Source organism: Gastrolobium bilobum, unplaced genomic scaffold, assembly GCF_033153095.1.
Source record: "Gastrolobium bilobum isolate Gb01-03AN ecotype WA unplaced genomic scaffold, APGP_CSIRO_Gbil_v1 utg5528, whole genome shotgun sequence".
In the NCBI taxonomy this organism is placed as follows: domain Eukaryota; kingdom Viridiplantae; phylum Streptophyta; class Magnoliopsida; order Fabales; family Fabaceae; genus Gastrolobium; species Gastrolobium bilobum.
In genome coordinates, this window is record NW_026896747.1 from 23,415 (window position 1) to 45,676 (window position 22,262).

Consider the following 22,262-nt stretch of genomic DNA (forward strand, 5'->3'; position numbering starts at 1 on the left):
ATCTTTAAAAATTTCTTATGCTTCTTTGAAAAGTCCTCTTAATTTTTACTCAATGTAATGAGCAACATTTTAAATGAGACACATAAAAACTAACGTAAACATTAATTAGGGAGACCCAGGCTTAAATATATCAAATGGAAAGACAGAATGTCATACAATGTTGACCAATAGATTTTTACGCGAATTTTTTTTGATAAAAAACATAAATAAAAATAAAAAAGACAGATTATATTTACAAACTTTTTTGTTTACAACTCTTACAAACTACACTATGTTCTTCCGGCAGAACACTGGTTATACTATGTTATTCCGGGAGAACATAATATAATTTGTAAAAATTTTCAAAAAAATTTTGTAAACGGATATGTCTCCAAAAAAAAATGATTAACAACATTTTGGGGAAAGGATTTTTATTACAGCTTTACCTTTTTATGATGTAGAATTTGTGTTAAAATTGGCGATGACAATTGACAATATTAACTCGTATGTTAGAAGGGAAATGATTTTTACAGCCATTTTGATACACCTTTTCTCATACACAACTTGTTTGAGAAAAAAAAAACCAATGTGTGTTAGGAAGTACGCTTTGCTTGTTTTATTAATTAAAAATAAAGTTTAAGAAAAAGTAAAATTTAGAATTATATGAAATTATAATATTTTTAAATTTACTCATTGAAAACATAATTCTTGATATCTCCAAAGTTGTTGTGGTTTATTTCTATAATAGTTGAAGGATCAAGATCTTTTTCTATAGATTACACAACTCCCTATTCACAACGATTGATGGGGCAATTATAGAGCGAAAATTTTCCAAAAATGTGAATGCAGAAAAAATTAGTCAAACTTATTAACCTTAATTTCCTTATCATCTATGTGTGAGGGCTATATTTTTATGAGTTTTACCCACACTAATAATAGTTTTACATATATCCAAATATAAATAAAAGGATCACTTAATCAAGTGAGCCTATATAATAGACCTCAAATGGACGATGACTTAAACCGTTTCTATGGAAACAAGAAAAAGGGATATAATTAATTGTGCTTCACAATAATTATTATAAAAAAGCTAACATAAATAATATAAAAATAATGTGTTATAAATGTATGGGTTTGTTTTTTCTGCAGTTAATGCAGATAAATTATCTGCAGTAAGCCTAATACGACGTCGTTTTGGGGCAGAAATCATGGTATTTTTGTAATTTTAATTTATTTCAGAGTTATAATAGTCTTTATATTTATAATTTTTAAGATTTAAATATTAAAACGACGTCGTTTTGGAAATAAATGCAGATAATTTATCTGCATTAACTGCAGAAACATTTTTCCCTAAATGTATATAAATATCATTCGTGTTAACAAGTTTTTGAGTAATCAAGTAATTAACATCAATATAAGTGCAACATTTTTTTATTATAATAAATTTAAAAGTTCATGCCCACTAATAAAAATTATAATCCGAAAAAATAAATAAATTACGAACAATCACATATATTTTGAGGGTATTTTGTTTCATTTTTCTCTCTTAAAGTATCGTGCATTGTGTTGTCTGTTGTCCTTAATATTATGTTGATTTTAAATGCTGAAAAGAAAAGAGTTATGCTGGCTTTTTGACCCTTTTATTTTTAATTAATTAATTAATAATTATTTTGTCCCTTGTTCAAAATTATCTACCAATCTGCCCCTCTTTAATCGATTAACTTGAAGATTTAATCGATTAAATGGTTAAAACTGACAAAAATAGTTGACTTGAAGATTTAATCGATTAAATCTCCCAACAGGTAACAAAGGTCAAATCTATTCTATAAACAAAAGCAGATTCCATGCATATGAAGCAAATCAACAAGTATAGATAACCAAACAAACAAAGAAACCAACGAAAGAAAAACGATTCTTGGAAACTGGATTGATTTACATGAAATGATTTTGTTACTTTCCTTTTGATATAGTACGAACAACGAACCATTCCCGTCTTGCATATTCATCATAAAAATACTTAGCAGAGTCTTCAATCAGTTTTTCGTGTATTGAAGGTTATTTGAATTTTGAATTTTGAATTTTGAATTTTGAATTTAATGTAATAGGAGTTGATTGCGATTTGTATTTAATAGAAGCTGATTGTGTTTTGTATTTAATAGGACGCAATCAGCTCCTATTAAATACTAATCGCAATCAACTCCTATTACATTAAATTCAAAATTCAAAATTCAAATAACCTCCAATATCGTGTTTGTCTCATTCAATCAATGTTTTCACGCTCATTTGAGATATTTAATCGATTAAATATAAGTTTTAATCGATTAAATCAATTAAGATGGATATTTAATCGATTAAAAGAGAGATTTAATTGATTAAATTTTCAAGTCAACCATTTTTTTTTCCAGTTTTGACCATTTAATCGATTAAATCTTCAAAGTAATCGATTAAAGAGAGGCAGATTGATAGATAGTTTTAAATAAGAAACAAAATAATTATTAATTAATTAATGAAGAGCACAAGGGTCAAAAAGCCGAGTTATGCTGGTTAGAAAATATCAATAACAAAAGCTTGATTGTTAAGGAAAATAGATGATGAGATAGCCACACCCTAGACGTGAAGAAATGCAATTTATGAACATTGAAGTCTTTCCCATCTTGGAGTTATTTTATTGAGCTAACCTGTCTACTAACTTCCAACTGCTATTCTCCCAAATAAAAAGATAAACCCAACCTTACTATCACTCGTAATTGCTACCTAATTGAGTATCCTTATTTAGAGCTTTCCATCCATTCTATTTGATAAATCAGCTACTATTTCCATAATAGAGTCATTATAATTCTGTTTATTCAGCATCTTAAAAAAGCAATTGATTGGAAAGCGGATACCATTGTGGTTATTCCTTGAATCAAATGGGTTTCTTTAATAGACTTACATAGATAGAAACTGAAAATTTTATTGTAATGAAATATATGGATAAACTCTAAGTATTTTATATTAAGGATAATATATTTATTATGTTAAATGAGATAATTTTGTCTCATCCAATACATAAAAAAGTAGGTGAGACTCACTAAGAAGAACAGAGAGAGAAAAAAAAAAACCAAATGGTGGTAGCTCAGTTGGCGCATGGGAGCTGAGCAGGTGGGGGTGAGGGCACGTGTTCGAACCTCCCCAGTACCACCTTTGGGAGGGGTTTAAAGCCTTAATCCTGGACCCGCCTCGAATCGGACTAATCGCGAAGCGATGAACCGATGGAATATTTCTAAAAAAAGAGGGAGGATATTTTGACTACCAAAAGTTTCCACTACCACCTTACTACCTATCTAATCACCATTGAATTAACATTTTCTCTCTCTTCAAAAACTTTTTAACATTCTCTCTCTTTGATCCAATGGTGATTTGATAGGTAGTAAGGTGGTAGTGGACACTTTTGGTAGTCAAAATATCCCCCCTCCTAAAAAAAAGAACAGAGAAAAAAAGAAATGTCACTCACTTTTTATGTGTGCAAAAGATATTTATCATGAAAAATATATTTCTTTTATATTAAAGATTCGTATAATAACATTTCTCAAAAAAAAAATTATTTATTTTTCATTGTGCAGCTGAAGTTTTTAAAAATTACGATTAATAAAATTGATTTATTTTTCTGTAAAAAAAAACAATTCTTTTTTAGTTTCTTTATCCGAGCACAGAAGTAAAATTATTTATCTTCATAAAAAGGACTAGCCAATAAAATAATTGTTATGCATATTTTAAAAGGAAATATTTTATTTACAAACTATAATATGTCTGGCCGATCATACACTAATCAAGAACGTATGACTAGTCATACTTATTGTAATTTGTAAAAAAAAATTATAAATAGATCTTTTCCCTATTTTAAATTAGTCAAAAATAAAATTCTTACCATTAATTAGTCTCTCGAATAATCTCCTGTTTCTTTCATAATTATCACATATTTTCACAAATACAAAATCAATCATCCATAATTACGGAATAAGTCATTCATTAACACAAGATCACTAATTTTTCATAATAATAGAATCAATTACTCATAAATTGATTCCATATATATATATATATATATATATATATATATATATATATATATATATATATATATATATATATATATATATAGGGGAAAAATATTTCTACAGCCACTTTAGATAAGGTTATTTACAGCTAGTCATTTTTAACTAAGTATGACCGGTCATACTTAGTTATAACAATAAAGCTGTTCTTTTTTTCTCTTTTCTCATACACTGTCGGCTAACGTGGCGGAGAGAGAAAATACAATTTTAAAGTCTGACCGGTCACACTTAGTGAAAAATGGGTAGCTGTAGACAACCTTATCTAAACTGGCTGCAGAAATATTTTCTCCTATATATATATATATATATATATATATATATATATATGAGCTTATCATTTCTGAAGCTGCTTGAGATAATCTTATCTTCGGCTACTAAATCATAATCGTACAAAGATGGATCAATGGTGATAAAGGAAGAGAGAGAAAAAGGGAATAATAACTATTCAAAGATGAATCAGCTTGAGAAATGTTTTTCCATATATATATCCTTTATAGAATCAATCACCCATAAATTAATTCCATAAATACAAAATCAATTACCCATAATCAATGTCAAATTATTTATGATAATTAATACCTATAATTGATATAAAATTATTTATGATGATTAACACCTATAATTGATATAAAATTATTTATGATGATTAACACCTATAATTAATTGAAATGTGATCCCTATATTTCTCCTACACGCGTACAATTCATTCACATTCAATCAAGAGACTGCCCAAGTAAGCAGGTGCATACAATGCATATTGTCTTCATATATTCACCAACACAAGGACACAAAGTTTTCCTTATCCAAAACCAAGAGAAGGGTAATTTAGTCATTTGCAGATAGATGAGATGAGAAATCAAATCAGCAAAAAATTTATGTTTTAAAAAAGAAATCAAGTCATAACCATTGAAGAATTATAACTTACAAATATATACTAATAATTAAAGTAAGAAAATGCTCAAAGGGCCCCCAAAACCGCCTGCTAGTGCAAGTCAGCATCAAAAACTTATCACACCAATATTCAAATTCGCATTCATCTGCCGAACCATAGTTGAAAATAAACAAAAAGAAAAACACAAAGCAAACCTTTGCAAACCAAACCAAACCAAGAGGGGTAGAATCTCTCTTGTTGTTTGGCTTTCAAGCCTTCTTCCTTTTCTTTCATTCTTTCCCTTGTGATCTTCCTCATAAGAAAAACAAAACCACAACCAAGGTTTCTTTCCTTCCTTTGCTTGAACTCCACAAACTAAGGAAGGAAAACCAATTTCTTATTCCTTTATTGCCACTTGTTTCATCTTGTGATTTTTTTTTTCCCTTGGAATATGGTTCAAAGAAAGGTACCAAGCAAGCTTGGTATCCAAGCTGAACATGTTAAATCAAACATGAAGCTATCTTCTTCTCAGCACCAAGATGGAAAAAGTAGAGGAGCTGATATGAAGAAGAAAATGAAGAAGTCAAGGTCTATCAAGCTTTCTGATCATAAGGGTCTTCAATCATCATCACCTTCAAGGAGAAGCTTTTCTCAACCAGGAAAGCCACAACCTCTTCATGTTCCAACAACAACAGCATCTCCACAGAAGCATCAACCTTTGGTGAGAACAACATATGGTTCACCCAATTACATGAAGCCCACAAGTAGTTCACATGCAAAAAAGGAGCTTTTCCTGGTGAGCCACAAGAACACTCAACCAGGTTCTGATTTTAAAAATCTGCCAAGAAAATTTTCCTGTGATTCAAAAGATATTTATGTTTCTAGTAAAAAACCTGCAAAAACATTGACAAGATCATCTAGTTTGAGTTTGGTGAGAACATTGACAAAGACTACTAGTTTCAAAGCTTCTAGAACTTGTCCCAGCAAATCCACCAGAGCTGCTATATGTGCTGATATGAGTGCACCACAAAAAGCTACATGTTCTTCAACTTTGAAAAACTCAAAGTTCCCTCAATACCTTATGCTTAATCCTGGGGGAACTGAGTCAGAGGGAACTTCAATCATGAAGGTTTGCCCTTATACATATTGTTCTCTTAATGGTCATCACCATTCTGATTTGCCTCCATTGAAGAGCTTCATGTCATCAAGGAGGCGCCTTTTGAAGACCCAGAAGCGCATTAAGATAGAAGCTCTGAGCCCTCGGAGATTGAAGGTTCCCCATGAGACAGAGAAGAAGGATTCTGATCATGAGCAGAATGTCTTTGATGCAAAACCTGCATATGATGAAATTGGCATGGATATCTTTATTGAAATCTATGCTAAGGAAAAGGATGCAAAACCAGCAGAAGAAGCAGAAGAAATGGGGAAAATTGATTTTCTTGAAGAGATTGAGGGTCAAGAAGATAACAAGTCTACAATAGAGGATGAGGACAAAGTTACTTTAAGCATTACTGATACTCCTTCTCCCCTTAAGTCTCAGATTGATCTTGAGGAGGACTTGAAAAATTCCTTTGATGATGTTGCAACTGAAGTAGATACAAAGGGGGATTTTCTACAAGAACAAAATGCAGAAGATGCAGATGAAGATCACAAGTCTAGTTTGACTCATGAAGAAATAAGTATGGGAAGCTATTGCAGTGATGAGGAACACATGGGGGATGTTGACATGGATGATTCTGATGCCAAAGCCTATGATATGGAGTGGGAGGAGGAACAATTTTGCAGATTCGATCATGAAAAGGATGCTGATTCAAGTGTCTACACAGAGGAGGACAATGACTCAAAAGTGGAGTCCTTATCAGAGAGTTCTCATGGTGTGTCTGTGACATGGTTAGATGATATCCGTAGCAACTATTATGAGGACATTCTGGTTGATGAAACACTCAAAGAAGCCAAATCAGAAGAAGGCACCTATATTGAAGAAGAAAGCACAGTTGTTCAAGGCCAGGACTTGTTGGAGGAAGATCAAGGAAAAGCTATTAAGTTCCAAAGCACAAGTTGCATAGGTGGTGAAGAGAAAAACACAAGCAAGAATTGGAAAGGTTCAATTAGGAGAAAGAGGCCCATTGAAGATGATGATGAAATGAGAAATTTCAACCCAAGAGAGCCAAATTTCCTTCCATTGGTTCCTGAACCAGAACCAGAAAAGGTTGATCTGAGGCATCAAATGGTGGACGACAGAAAAAATGCAGATGAATGGATGCTTGATCGTGCACTCAGACAAGTTGTCACAAAACTTGCTCCAGCTAGGAAGAAGAAGGTGGCACTGCTTGTTGAAGCTTTTGAAACGGTAATGCCAATACCAAAATATGAAAATCATACGAGAAACAATTCAGCATTTGCTCATGCAACACGGATTCAAGCCTGTAGCTGATAGATGCTGAGGTAAAAATTTAACATACACCCCCTTTTTTTTTTCTCTCTTTCTTTATAGGCTTCTCATTAATCATCAACATGTGTTTCCCCATTTTAAAAGTTTAAGACTTCTTCAAGGCATAGAATAATTTATATTATTTTTAGTAGTGTTACACTTATAATTTTATTTAAATAATTCAATATATTTTTATTTATGTTACTTTAGGATAACTATGTTAATTTTGATATCTTTTGTTGTAGTTATTTTTTTATATTTAATCAATAAAACTTGTTATTTTCAAGTGTATATACAAGACTAATACTAGATTAAGCTTAAAAAATAACAAACAACTTCATGTTGGAAGAAAAACAATAATTTTATAGATCAAATATCATAACTTCAGAAATTCCTGTTTTTCTTTTCTCTTTTGGTTAGTGTGCACATGAAGGTCAACAACGAGGAATTGTTATCTTGAACAGGAAGCATAGCCAATTTCCAAGAGAAATCTGCATGCCCGTTACAACAAGTAATTTGTTGAATATCTCCTTTCTGAAGCATGGAAACATTCAGCTTGAAGCATTAAGGAACATGTAACAGACAGGGTGCTTAGCTCTATAGATTTGCTTTACAAAAATTGTTTAGTGTTCTTTAATTATCTGTTTACTTTGTTATGTTTGTATTTGACGCACCAACACTTTGTGTTTTAAATTTATCCATGCCTCCGGGTTCTGTTAACTTATTATATTTGTTTCTACAATGCAGAAGAACAACTAAATATTATGTATTATATAATTTTCTTTTCTTCTTTCATCATCATGAATTATTAAAAATATTGATATTTTCTTTTCAGATTGTGACTAGTAGTTAATACATATGTGCAGCTGGGAAGTCTAAATCGTTGTCAGTAGTCACCTAATATTTATAGAGAGCAAATAAATAATAGACATTTTCTGCCCACAAAATAAAATGTTAATTCAAGAAAGCGTGAAATCAACATTTGTTATTAGATGTGATAATGAACAACTTTAAAAATAGTTATAAACCATGGTTTGAAAGGCAAATTTCAACTACATTTCAAATAAATCTTTTCTTGATGAGTACACTGCATTTCGATTTTCAAGTTACAACTACCGACATTGTCTATTTCCATAGGGTAGAATAGGTGATAAGAGATAACAAGACAAATACCAATTCTATAGTTGAGCTCAACTATGATATTTATGTTGGGGAATGATCTCTTTACAGATTTTTTTTACAAATTACACTAAGTATGACCGGTCATACACTCTTGATTAGTGTATGACCGGTCAGACATAGTGTAATTTGTAAGAGTTTGTAAATAAAAAGTTTGTAAATATAACCTTTCTCGTTTATGTTATATAATTTAGCATTTAACTAGTATCCTAACAGTGTCCTAAACAAATAATAGCATTCAAATGTAACTTCAAGGTTAGAATAGTGAAAATCATCTTATGGAAACCAAACAACCTGCATTTTTCTTAAGCAGAAAGGTAGAACAAATTTTTACAACATATAAGCAGATGGAACAAATTTTCCACAAGAACCCTTATTGGTTTATGCAGAACATAATCTTGCCCAAAAGTCAAAACCATAGTATAATATACTTCTATTGCAATGCGCAAGTAACATGAAGATATTGTCTCAGCCAAAGACCAACGAAAACATTGAATTATTCAATGATATGTGGTAGATGGATTAACCAATCACTGGAGTCCTAATGACCTTTTTTGATTCATCAACATACAATCGAACTCGCTGGATTTTGTAATCAAAAGTGACAGAATAACCGGGAAGCACCACTTGAATTTCAACCCCAGCCATCTCCTCCTTTATCTTTTTCTCTGCTTCTTCTGCAGTGACTCCAACCAGCTCAGGCCAACTTGTTTTTGTAGGATTATTTGTCCCCAGAAGCTGGTTGTAAGACCCTGCAAAAACACATTTTTATACCACTTGTTGATTTAATTTGGCATTGCACTGAATATTTGGAAAGAATAAAATTAGCACTTACTTGGTAAGGGGTCATTAGGTTTCTCTTGAGGAGTATTAGTTCCTTGTCCTTGATTTTCCTCTGCCATAAATACCAAACGACCGAACACTTCTCAAAGGATCCTTCGCTGATCTTTGAGGGGGATGGAAGTTATCTCAAGCCTAAACATTTAAGTAGGGATTAAGGAATCTACAACCAAACAAAGCTGGTTCTAGGTTGGCACCTATTTTGGACATTTGCTTAATGAGACAAGTAAGCTGGTTTTTCCAATGCCATGTGCCTCGAATTTGTGGTGTCACGTAAGCTAACTAGGACTATATGTTTGCCGTATATAATGGTGGTGACATGCAAATAATTTATTAGCTCTGAAGAAATAAAAAAAAGGGTTTCAAGAGAATCAGTCTAGATAATATCTTTGTTAAAGCTAGTATATACCTGTGATGATCAGAGTAAGTGGGAAGGTGGCAAGAATTATTGGTTCAAATTCAAAAATAATTCTATATTCAATTTGGAATTTAGGGTCTGGAATAGAAGTTGTAGCCCGGAAACAGATAAACTGCATTTAATTAACGTAGAATGCCGTGTACTTGTGTTCATTGAAATGAATGTCAATACCAGGAAATACCCGAATCAGAGATTCAAGCCACGTTACGTTTGCATGTTCACTCTGCTCCAGAGCTTCTTTTGCCTTGATGTCATCAATAAACATTCTAAGAGCACCTATTGTTGACAAAGAGTTCACTAAATAAAGAAAAATGGGGTAAAGTCTACTATTAAGAAGGAGAAATGACACAAATAGTAATGAAACCGTTGGTTTGATTTCAATCTAGCTAATTAAATTTCAGTAATGGAAGAGAAAGAGACCAATTCCCTTTACATTCTTTATTTTTTCATGCAGTACCAAGTTGCAGCCACTAAACAAACAATCCTACTTATTTTACATCACTTTGTTACCTTCTCATTTGGCAATGAGGCAACAAGCCAGATTTAAAAAGCAAATTCTTTAACACCAAAAACAAAGTATGGTCAACTATCCTGATTTCCACTCAAATCGCAAAAGAAAAATTCAGAAGCCAACTTCGCTTCCCAACAAGAGCCTGATAGTAAATATCATTACCAAGCATATATAAAAAGGGATCTGGTTGTTCAGGCATGATATCAAACAAGTTAAGAGCAATTAAACAAGGGAAATCATTATCTCCTTCTACATGAGATAAGAACTTTTTCTTACACAAATTCGTTTTCCGTGCCAATTAATTTTTCTTTTCTTTTTTAATTTAAAATGTGGGACCCACATTTAATTTATCTCTACTTTTTTTTTCTCCTACTATCCTACAACATAAGAAAATATGCGCCCATTAAACAAACATCACAAAATCAAATTAAAGTAACAGTTTGTCTCATCTCATGTAACAGTTTAACCAGTCCTTTTGTCGTTTCCCTACACACGAGCTCAATGACGATGACCGCTGGGCACGAGCTTGATCCCTCTCTCTCCATATAGCGATTAGTGCGAAGAGCCTGACATTGAGGTCAACGCAATCTATGTTGCTAACAGGGGCGTTGTCAGTTGTCACGGCCTACAAATTGGTTTATGTGGGTCCATTTTAAAAATAATATAGGCTTATTCATTAAAAGGCTGGTTTATAAATCAGCCAATAAACCTACTTTAGTAGGTTTGACCTCACTTCAAAATGGACTCATATTTTTTATTAAATAATATTTTATTTTAATAACATAATATCTTATTATTATTTTTGTAGGTGTTTTATGCATATACGTATCTTGTTTTTGCTAAGCATGTGTTTATCTGTATGATTTTTTTTATTTGTTTCTCTTTATTTATTTTTCTTGGAAAATTCTCAGAGAAGTTAGTTGATGGATATCTTCAGAGCTAATAGTAAGTCTTCATTTTTCATATTTTTTGTTTTGGTTGATGGATATCTTCAGAGCTAATAATAAGTCTTCATTTTTCATATTTTTTGCTTTGTAATATAATTTGATTTGACTATTTGTTTTTTACATTTAACAACGTAGTGAAATTGTAAATATTTTGAGTTATGCTTAGCTATTGTACAAAGTAATTATAACATACAATTCATCGAGTGCAATATATTAGTTTTGAAGTCTTGATAGGTCAAACCAAACCTTGTATTTTTCAAAACAAGCCACACTAAGCTAATAATTTGGCTTGTATTAAGCTAAAAAGTTAAGTCAGATTTGAAATAATTTACATAAGCATAACCCATTTATGTTAAAGCCTAACTTGACCTTGCTTATTTACACCCTTAGTTGTTACAGAGGAAGGGCGAATCCGCCAATGAACAAAGAAAGTACTTGAAAAAAATGATATTATTAAGGGCATGTTTGATACTAGGGGTGGTAAACGAATCAGGGACCTTTAGCTCGGCTCGTGAAAGTCTGAGTTTACATGTCTAAAATTGGTTGTTGGAATTATACAAAAGCTCGTTTAATAAAAAGGCCTCAAGCTTCAATTTAAAAGTTCGTCCTTAGAGCCTCTCAGGATGACATAATATATTAATTTTTATTTTTAATTTATATTTTTTATACTACTTGTAATAGCTTTCTCTTACTCCTCAATCCATTTCACCCCATTTTATTAGTTAAACAGACTTTTTGAATAATTTTGTTTTATATTATGCTGTTTGGATAAATATTGATTTATAAATATTTATGGAATTACTAGTACTGTTGATTGTATATTTTGTTTGGATAAATTTTTGTTGTCTTATTTATATTAAACAGGCTAAACCAGACTTTTATTTTTAATAAATAAGTCAGGCCACAGGCCGATAATTATATTCATAATAGGTAACAGGCTTGATCAGGCTAACACATTTAAACACAGGCTTAGCCTTTTAAGATCAAAGTTCTGCTTGGCTCGGCCCGTTAACACCCCTATTTGGTGCACTGTATTTGATAATGCCTGATAGTATAAGACCTGATAGCATAAGACCTGATTAAATTTTAGTATTATCCAGCAATTGACATGGTATTGTATAAAACTATATTGTATAAGATAATACACTCTATATAATACTAGATAGGATAAAAATACATATTTTTGACAAAAGTATCATTTAATAAAGAATTTATATAATTCTTCCAAATAAGTCATATGATATTAATTTTTATAAAAATATATTGATCAGTGTGTCCAAAAAATATATTAATTTTTACAAAAGTAAAACTCCAATATTTTAAAAATTAATATATGGAAAAATTAATTATCATTTTAATATATTAATATTAAAATAATATATTTATTCTTGAGAATTTCATTGGTTGGCGATGTTAATACATCAACCCTTTATCAGCCTAACCTCACCCTTTTAGGCCTAATAAAATTATACATCATTTTGATATATTAGGGAATTTTGTTGTATAAGCTTATACTATACGATGGTTATACCAAACAACTAAAAATGTTGTAACGCATAGTATAAGCTTAGGGTCTGCTTGGTGTGATTTAATTGTCATTTTTTTTCTCTAATTCTCTATTTCACTAATATAGCTAATTAAATTTCAGTAATGGAAGAGAAAGAGACTAACTCCTTTTACATTCTCTATTTTTTTATATAGTATCAAAGGTTCGGCCTCTTAACAAACAATCCTACTTATTTTATACCATTTTGTTACCTTATCATTTGGCAATGAGGCAACAAGCCAGAATGTCATTACAACACATATTCTTTAACACCAAAAAGTATGGTCAACCATTATGATCTACACTCAAATCCCAAAAGCAAAATATAGAAGCCAACTCAGCTTCCCAACAAGAGACTGATAGTAAATATCATTACCAAGTATATTTAAAAAGGGATATGGTGGTTCAGGCATAATATCAAACAAGTTAAGAGCAATTAAACAAACATCATACAATCAAATTAAAGTAACAATTTGTCCAATTTCATTTAATAGTTTAACTGGTCATTTTGTCATTTTCCTACATAAGACATTGATCAATGTAACATCCCCATCTCGAGCCAGTTCAATTAACAAACATATGATACAAACAGAAATAACATAAGACTTAACTTACGAAAATACAAGCTAGTTTTTTCTTTTTCTTTAATCCTTTTTCACATGATATCTCCCATTGTATACTTCTCCTAATTTAATTCTTATTTGACTACGACGAAAATCGGGCAGAGTAACCTCTGTAAATTGCACAATTGGGATTTGCAAATCCCACTCTCAAGGGTTCCTGATAAACAGTTTATACCATATATGGTTTTAGAAATACCATATGTCCACATAGGACTATATACCCAACCATGGGCGCATGTATAACTTGGCTCCGTGCCACTATGTCTAACACTATCCAAATACAACATGCAAGCGTATAACTGAATACTACCTCGTAATATAAACATGCCTGAATACACAATTGTACATGCATCAAAGCATAAAACATGTACAAATCATATACAGGCCATATACAAAATAAAGGATCAGACGTCATGATCCTCAAAATAATGGAATACGAAGCAACATAAATATACTGCAAAATGGCAGTAGCCTACAGCTACTCAAAAATCTGGTCCGCAATACACTCTAACCACGGGTCGTATCCTTGCCCCGAGAAAGCTCAACGGCAACCTGTGTACCTGAAATGATGTCCCCAAGAAGGGGTGAGATAACAAATCTCAGTAAGCTCCAGGTTTATAGAGAATTCTCAATACCCCTGGGCCCACTCCTGCATGAAAGCCGGATACAGAGTATACACCATATCATATAACAGATATCATAATAGAACAAAGCATATCTACATATCTTATTAGAGGCGTATGTAGTAATTCCCAAGGGAGGAGCCCAAGCGAAAATCAACACACGTGTTTCCAAGGGAGGACCCCAAGCGAAACCAGAACATAACAGAGGTGTACACAGTCAGTCCCGAGGGAGGACCCCAAGCGAACATCACTGCACCAAACAATTCAATGGTCAAAGATCAATACATAAATCATATCAGAACAAATCATATCATGATATCAATTAGCTCTATATGAATTCATCTATACAAAGCATCAAATACAATCATACATTCTAACCATAGTTCACTAACCATGGTGGAGCACTCAAGCAGGAAAAGACTCCTTAAACATAGAGCTTACCTTTTGAATCTTTATCGATTTGCTCACTTGTAACACAAGTTACCTATTTAGCTCCAAAAGAAATCCAAAGACGCTCAGTCCCTAGGCACACCTAGAGGAGGAATTCAGAACAAAAATCAATAAAAAGCTTCAATGTCATGTAATTACAAGACATACACTTTATTGTTTTTCTTTTATTTCTTTACATTCATGCACATCATATGTCAATTCACAAGTCAAGACCATAATTTCCTAATTTCTTTATTAGACCATTTTAAGGATGGTTACATGTACCACAAGCACCCTCATGGTTTCCTACTCACATAGGGTCCTAAAATAACCCAACCAAGCTTCTAAAGTACTATTTATAATTTTTAACAATTCCTAGCCCCTACAAAGCCTACATGGCCGAAACCACAACAAGGAAAAGCTAGGGATTTGCATCAAATAATTGACACAACCAATAGTTCCTAGAATCCACACTTAGTCCCTAATTATTCATATATTTTCATAACAATTTTAAGCCTAACTTTGCCTATTTTTTGTTCACAAGGTCGTTGCAACACATAAAAAGGAGCTAAGGTGCTTCTCATTATGTCTTAAACCATTTAACTTCAAAATCATACTAAAGCCATGCATTAGGACCTAACCACATCATCAAAATAATTTTTAACATAATCATCCCTATTAGACCCTAATGGCCGAAATTCATAAGGAGAGTTTCCAATGGATTTTCCACTTGGTATTACCACTTTAATACCTAAATCTCAACATACACATACATATAAACCTGCACAATTATTTAATTTAATTAATTTGGCACATTAACCCCTAAATGCCCAATATGGCCGAACCTAGTGTGGTGGTCCAAGGGGATTTTTTATACTTTCAATTTTTTTACCCTCCACTCACACTTTCAATTACATATAATCGTTCATAAATTATGCAACTATATTTTTTGCACTCTAAACCCCTAAAAATCCATCATGGCCAGTGGCTTAGGGAATTTTTTTTCAATTTTTCCAACTCATCATCATGCTTGTTTGACACTTTATCATCATAAAACACACTAATACTTCATAAATTTCAAGTTTTCACTTCATAAATTCTACACAAAATTATGCTCATAATATTCAAAACTTAAACCATGAAAATCAAACCATTAGAATGAGGATTTCTTACCTCAAATCGCTTATCCAAGGTCCAAGGAACAAAGCCCAAGCTTGGCTCCAACTAAAATCAAAATTTCTCTCTTGGATGAATAATATCTCGAAATGGGAGGAGAGGATAACTTTTTACACAAGCATTTTCAGCCTAAAATAAGGGGTGGAACGGATTCATTGGAAGATTTCCTATTGATTTCATGTATTGGACTTTTTCATTTGGATGCTTGTGTAGAGAGAAATCAAAGAAAAACAAAACTTGAAACCTAACCCTCCCTTTTTCATGGAAATGTCGAGCAACAGAGAGAGAGAGGAGAAGAAAGAAGACAGTGGTGCAGATGGAGGAAAATATATAAAGGAGTTGTAAAGTGAAGTTACTTTAATTGGGTAACAACTTATCTATCTACACACCTTCATTCAATACCAAACTTTACCCAATGAACTAGAGTATTTTTCCAGTCTTATTTCTAACTTTACTTTTGCATTTTGGGTAATTTTCCTACACACATTTTTACCCCGAAAATCTCACTGACTATACTTTTTACCTCAAAAGGAACCCTAATTTATTTAATTAGATCTTTTACTTACTTTAACCCATTTATGCATGATTAAATATTTAATCACATGCCTTTTTCTAATTAAAAGGGTTAGGGGTATTATATTCACCCCACCTTTTAAGAATTTTGCCTATAAAATCACACATATAACATAACACATACCTGACGTCAAACTCATAATAACGCTGGAGAATATCATTATCTTTCTCCCAAGTAGCGTCCTCAGCAGTCTAATCTTCCCATTGTACCTTGATCATGGGAATAACTCTGTTCCTTAATACTTTCTCATCGCGAGCCAGAACCTTCAATGGTCCCACAACAATTTTCAAATCTTTCTTTACCTCAATATCGTCTTGCTGGACAATGTGTGACACATTAGCTACATATTTGTGAAGTTGACTGATGTGAAAAACACTATACAGATTTGACAAATGTGGAGGTAAGGCAAGATGATATGCCACAGGTCCGACCCTCTTTGTAATCTGGTAGGGTCCTATAAACCTAGGACTCAACTTCCTCACTCCAAGAGCATGACCAACACATGTGGTCGGCGACAAACGAATAAATACGTGATCCTTTTCAGAAAATTCTAGGGGTCGATGTTTTGCATCATAATAACTATTTTGGCGGCTTTGTGCTTTCTTTAGTTGATCCTTAATCATAATAATCAGATCAGTAGTCTCCTGGACCATATCAGGCCCAAACAACTGTCTCTCACCAATTTTTGACCAGCAAGTAGGCGCTCTGCACCTATGACCATACAAAGCCTCATAGGGAGCCGTGCCCAAACTGGCATGATAACTATTATTGTAGGAAAATTCTACGAGGGGTAGATACTTATCCCAAACAGTCCCCTACTCTTAGGCATAAGCCCTTAATCTGACCATCAGTCTGAGGATGATAAGTCGTACTCAGTCTTAGCTGCGTACCAAATGCCTGATGTAACGCTCCCCAAAATCGAGAAGTGAACTTAGGGTCCCGATCACTAATGATGTTTTCTGGGACACCATGAAGTTTCACAATCTCTTTCACATATAATTGAGCTGGAATGAAATGTGCAGACTTTGTCAGTCTGTCTACCATCACCCATATAGAATCAAAACCAGTCTGAGTTCTCGGCAATGCCACTACAAAATCCATGGAAATATTGACCTATTCCATTCCGGAATATCCAAGGGCTGCAATAACCCAGAGGGTCTCTGATGCTCAATCTTAACTTTCTGATATGTCAAGCACTTATTCACAAACTGAGCAATGTCTTTCTTCATACCAGACCACCAAAAATTCTGTTTCAAGTCCTGGTACATCTTGGTAGCACCAGGATGGATCGTGTACTTACCCATATAGGCCTCAGCCAACACCTCATCAACCATCTGACCCTTCAGAACAATGATATGATCTTTATAAAACTTAAGACCAAGTTTATCAGTGGATACAAAGTCCTGTTCTTTCATAGACTGAACCTCTTTATCAAGTAATTGAGTTTCTTTAAGCCGCTCAACCAATGAGTTCTGGACTACCGTAGTAGTCGACAAATACGGACTATCCTCTGCATTCACAGGAATATTGAGAACCCAAAACTTCTCAATTAAATCATACTCGGCAATCATCATATTAGCTATACAAAACGCTTTTCTGCTTAAAGCATCGGCCACTACATTGGCTTTATCTGGGTGATATTGCAATTCAAAATTATAATCCTTTAGAAATTCCACCCATCGGCGTTGCCTCATATTCAACTCTTTCTAATCAAACAGATACTTTAAACTTTTGTGATCGCTATAAACAACAAAATCGGTACCGTATAGAAAGTGTCGCCAGATTTTAAGGCGAACACTACGACTGCAACCTCCAGATCATGTGTTGGATAGTTTTCGTCATATCCTAAAAATCTCACTGACTGTACTTTTTATCTCAAAAGAAACTCTAATTTATTTAATTAGATCTTTTACTTTCTTTAACCCATTTATACATGATTAAATATTTAATCAAATGCCCTTTTTCTAATTAAACGAGTTAAGGGTATTATAATCAACAACCTAGCCGAGTTCAAGAAATGATAACAAGGGAAAAGGTTGGAAAAAAGATGATCACAGAAAGCTCTGTGACGATGACCGCTGAGCAGAAGCTTTATCCCTCTGCTTTCATAATAAAAATGAGTACCAAGAGCCTGACATTGACGTCAACACAATCTATTCAAAAAAAATTTGGGTAACGAAAAAGCTCTCAGTCTACTTAGCTATAGTAGGGGTGAATCTGCCAATGCACAAAGGAAATACTTGAAAGAAATGATGTCATTACTGACAAAGCCTAGCTTGAATGAGTATGGAAGTAAAGCTAAATTGGTCCCATTTGTCTTCTTTTTTTTGAAAATAAAAGAAACTAAATTAACTCAAATTACACATTCTTGGGCTAGAAATGCCCAATGAGTCCCTGCTTAACAGTGTTATATTATCCTATGGTGGTTGTTGAAGAACATGCAAGTTCCAATCTGTTTAATGACTCATATGGCTGGCCAAAAAATTCGCTACCATATTCCATTCTCTATACGTGTTACTAATCTTCGTTGTTCATTGCCTTCTCAGCAAGCTATGGATGCGCTTCACTAGAAGAGCAATTGGGTGACACTCCTCACTCACACATGTAATGAGATTGATGGAAACTATCTCCCTCTATCCAAATTTTTCTGGTTCCAAAATCCACGCCAATTGAATGCCACTAAGGAGACCCTAGACTTATGCTCCCAGAGAAGACTCATTGCCCAGGTTCCAGCCGAAGCCCATGATCCAGTTCCAGAAGCATCTCTGATTACTCCGCCGCAGCTAGATTGATTTTCGCTCCTGCTGCTTGAGCCAACATCGTTAAGTTTGACGCACCCATTTGAGGAAATCGCTGGCAAATAAACTTCTCCACCTTTTGTTGTCTTGTTGCCCCGCTCCCAGGTATCTTCGAACAAGCTCCCTTGAAATTCAAAACAAATTTTTTTGATCCTCTAATGATCGCTTCTGGACTCGAAATCTTATAGTTGAATACCAGTTCATTCCTCGCCTTCGAAATGTTCCAAACAGTGACCCAAAAGATTTGGCTCCAATCACATTGCAAATTCATTACAAATTTTGAGTTGAGATTCGATAGAATCCATTCCTATAGATTGGATTTGAAGAAAACAAGCTGAAGATATGTATGAATTAACTGATTCCAAATTTCTTTTGTCTAACCGCAATCCCTTAGAACGTGGATCGTGTTCTCTGGTGCTAGGTTGCGTCTCGGGCATAAATCACAAGATGTCAAATTCCTCCTTTCTTTGGCCACGTTTGTTAAGAGGTGATTCCGAAAGGCTTTCCATAAGAAAAACTGAATACAAGTGGGCCCCTTTCCAACTCCAAGGGCTTAGCATTTGGGAAGCTGCCAGAAACTGATAAGGTTCCTCATAGAGATAATACGTTAATTTTATAGAAAAGAAGCCATCACAAGTCTTATCCCAAATAACCAAATCTCCTCTGTTTTGAGCTGAAGGAGGCATAACATTAGCAGCAGCATCACAAGAGCTACTCGAAAATAATTGATTGATGAGGGTCCAATTCCAGTCACCCTAATTGTTGAGATATTCAAGTGTGATCAGTCTCACATTGATTGGTAATGGACTAAGTGAAGAGTATATAAGTGGAAGGACCCATGAACCTAATGCCTTAAGGTTTTGGGTTGACATGTGGTGTCAGATCCACTTGGTGTATTTGTGCTAGCTTAGCCCATTGGTGGTGGTCCCCCGTCATGGGCTTTCCTTGGACCCGCCTGACAATGATATCAGAGTCGGGTTGTGCTCGAACTAGCCTGGTGATTGGCTAGGGAGGCGGGTTCAGTACTTGGGCCTCTAGGGTACTCGGTTGAGGGGGAGTATATCAATGTTGAGTTTCACACTTGAGGGGAAGATTGCTGAGATATTCAAGTGTGATGAGTTTCACATTGGTTGATAATGAGCTAAGTGAAGAGTATAAGTGGAAAGACCCATGAACCTAATGTCTTAAGGTTTTGGGTTGAGATGTGGTGTCGGACCCACTTGGTGTATTTGATCCACTTAGCCCATTGATGGTGGTCCCTCGCCACAGGCTTCCCCTGTACCCGCCTGTCACTCATTATTAACAAATCGATCCACTGTCCAACTACACATTTCATATGAGACATGAATTGATTCCTTTGGTTGAATAAGCTTACTATTTAACAACCATCTATCCTTTTAGAAGTTAGTTCTAGCACCATTGCCAAGTTGAATTCTAGAGCCTGAGATGATCTTTGGCCAGATTTTCACAATTCCTCTCCATAGGTTAGATGATTGTCTAGCTAGTTTTAACAAAGGAGTCGTGTCATCATCAATTGAATACTTGTTTCTAACCACTTGGGCCCATTGGTTGTGTTATAATTCGTGGCCTACCTTTATTAGCAAATCATGATTCATTCCTCTCATCCTTTTTAGCCCAAGTTCACCTTTTTCCTTCTGTTGATAGATAACATTCAAAGCCACGATATGCATCTTCATATTATCTTGCGTTGATCCTCACAAGAAGTCTTTAGAGTGTTTCTTAATACCATCACAAACTTTAGCAGGAAATAAACACGACTGCATAGTGTAAGTTGGTATAAAGGCTAGCACATATTGGGTTAATGTTGATCTCCCAGCCATAAATAAATTGGCCCTCTTCCAATTAGAAAGCTTGGAATCCATCTTCTGCAAGATATACTTTAAGGAATTAGCACTAGCTCTGTTGTACAGAAGGGGAACTCCTAGATATTTTCCCAAATCTGATGTTAACAAAAATCCCAACACTTGGGCAATTCCGGTGGCTCTTGTGTGGCAGCCATTTCTAGAAAATAGAACTATTGATTTATCATTAAGCATGAAAAAACAAATTTAAAATTTTCTAATTTAACGAAAAGGGGTTTTCTTCTTGTCAATCATGGCATGCACCTTTCTAAGGCTATGTGTCCTAAAACACAACAAGAGAAAGATCGCATGAGTGAGATATTGTACGCTTCGGCTATCGGATCCATCATGTATGTCATGATCAATATAAGACTATATATCTCTTATGCTTTAAGCATAATGAGCAGGTACCAAGCAGACCCTAAAGAAGATCACTGGACAACACAAAAATCCTCAAGTACTTGAGAAGGACTAAGGATATGTTTCTGGTTTATAGTGTAGTTGATGAGCTAGTAGTGAAAGGGTTCAATGATGCCAGCTTCAAAAGTGACAAAGATGATTGCAAATAATAATTAGGGTTCGTATTTACCTTAAATGATGGAGCACTGACTTGGAAGAATTCCAAACAGGAGACTACAGCAGATTAAATTACAGAGGCTGAATATATAACGGCTTCAGAAGCAGCTAAGGAAACCGTGTGGATTAAGAAGTTCATCACTGAACTTGGGGTGGTTCCCAGTATTAGTGAGCCTATACAGTTGCATTGTGAAAATAATGGTGCTATTGCTTAGGCAAAGGAACCCATATCTCATCAAAGATCAAAACATGTGCTTCACATATATCACCTGATTAGAGAAATCGTTGATAGGATGGATGTAAAGATGGACTATGTTCCCACAGATGATAACCTAGCCGATTCTCTGACAAAAGAAGTTTCTCAGAGAAAACATGATAGTCATTATGAGGCTTTAGGATATAGATTTCGGTCAGATTGGCTCTAGGCCAAGTGGAAGATTGTTAATGTATAGGTATCCTAGAGACAATTTTAGAGTCAGATGAACCCATGTACTTCTTTATTGTTATGAATAAATTTTATGAATAAAAGCATTCTTTATCTTGTTTCATATTGCATGTCTCAAATATCGAGTATGAGTAACTAGTAAAGCCTTTGAAATGCAACGAGTGTCACATTAAGGATCTGTAATAGGGATCATGATCATGAGGGCTCAATGACACCACACGTCCATTGCCAGAAATATGTTCCTAGTCTAGAGATACCAATAATGGGCATTGTTGATCTCGGGTAAGACTATCACGACTCAGCTACTTACATGGAGATGCAAGGTAGAGTCCTCGTGAGC

At 34.0% G+C, this 22,262-nt stretch overlaps 2 protein-coding genes across 3 annotated transcripts; one reads left to right on the forward strand and one right to left on the reverse strand.

The window, feature by feature from the left end:
• Positions 1 to 5,179: 5,179 nt before the first annotated feature.
• LOC133301819 (calmodulin binding protein PICBP-like) lies at positions 5,180 to 8,126 on the forward strand. Of its 2 annotated transcripts, none has more exons than XM_061501512.1 (2): positions 5,180 to 7,389; positions 7,796 to 8,126. In XM_061501512.1, exon 1 carries the CDS (start codon positions 5,396 to 5,398, stop codon positions 7,376 to 7,378), a length of 1,983 nt encoding a protein of 660 aa, XP_061357496.1. In that variant the 5' UTR covers positions 5,180 to 5,395; the 3' UTR covers positions 7,379 to 7,389; positions 7,796 to 8,126. The 2 variants fall into 2 exon arrangements, with proteins under 2 accessions (XP_061357496.1, XP_061357497.1); XM_061501513.1 differs by having other exon boundaries at positions 7,840 to 8,126.
• Positions 8,127 to 9,072: 946 nt separating this feature from the next.
• On the reverse strand, positions 9,073 to 9,549 carry LOC133301807 (subtilisin inhibitor CLSI-I-like). The gene is made up of 2 exons (XM_061501500.1): positions 9,390 to 9,549; positions 9,073 to 9,306 (listed from the first exon to the last, which is right to left on the reverse strand). The coding sequence occupies exons 1-2, from the start codon at positions 9,454 to 9,456 to the stop codon at positions 9,077 to 9,079; spliced, it is 297 nt and encodes a 98-aa protein (XP_061357484.1). The 5' UTR covers positions 9,457 to 9,549; the 3' UTR covers positions 9,073 to 9,076.
• Positions 9,550 to 22,262: the final 12,713 nt, after the last annotated feature.

Coding starts and splice junctions, on each gene's coding strand:
- LOC133301807 (XM_061501500.1), bottom strand. CDS start 9,456: ATGGCAGAGGAAAATCAAGGACAAGGAACTAATACTCCTCAAGAGAAA. Junction 9,307..9,389: donor ACCTAATGACCCCTTACCAA/GTAAGTGCTAAT, acceptor GTGTTTTTGCAG/GGTCTTACAACCAGCTTCTG.
- LOC133301819 (XM_061501512.1), top strand. CDS start 5,396: ATGGTTCAAAGAAAGGTACCAAGCAAGCTTGGTATCCAAGCTGAACAT.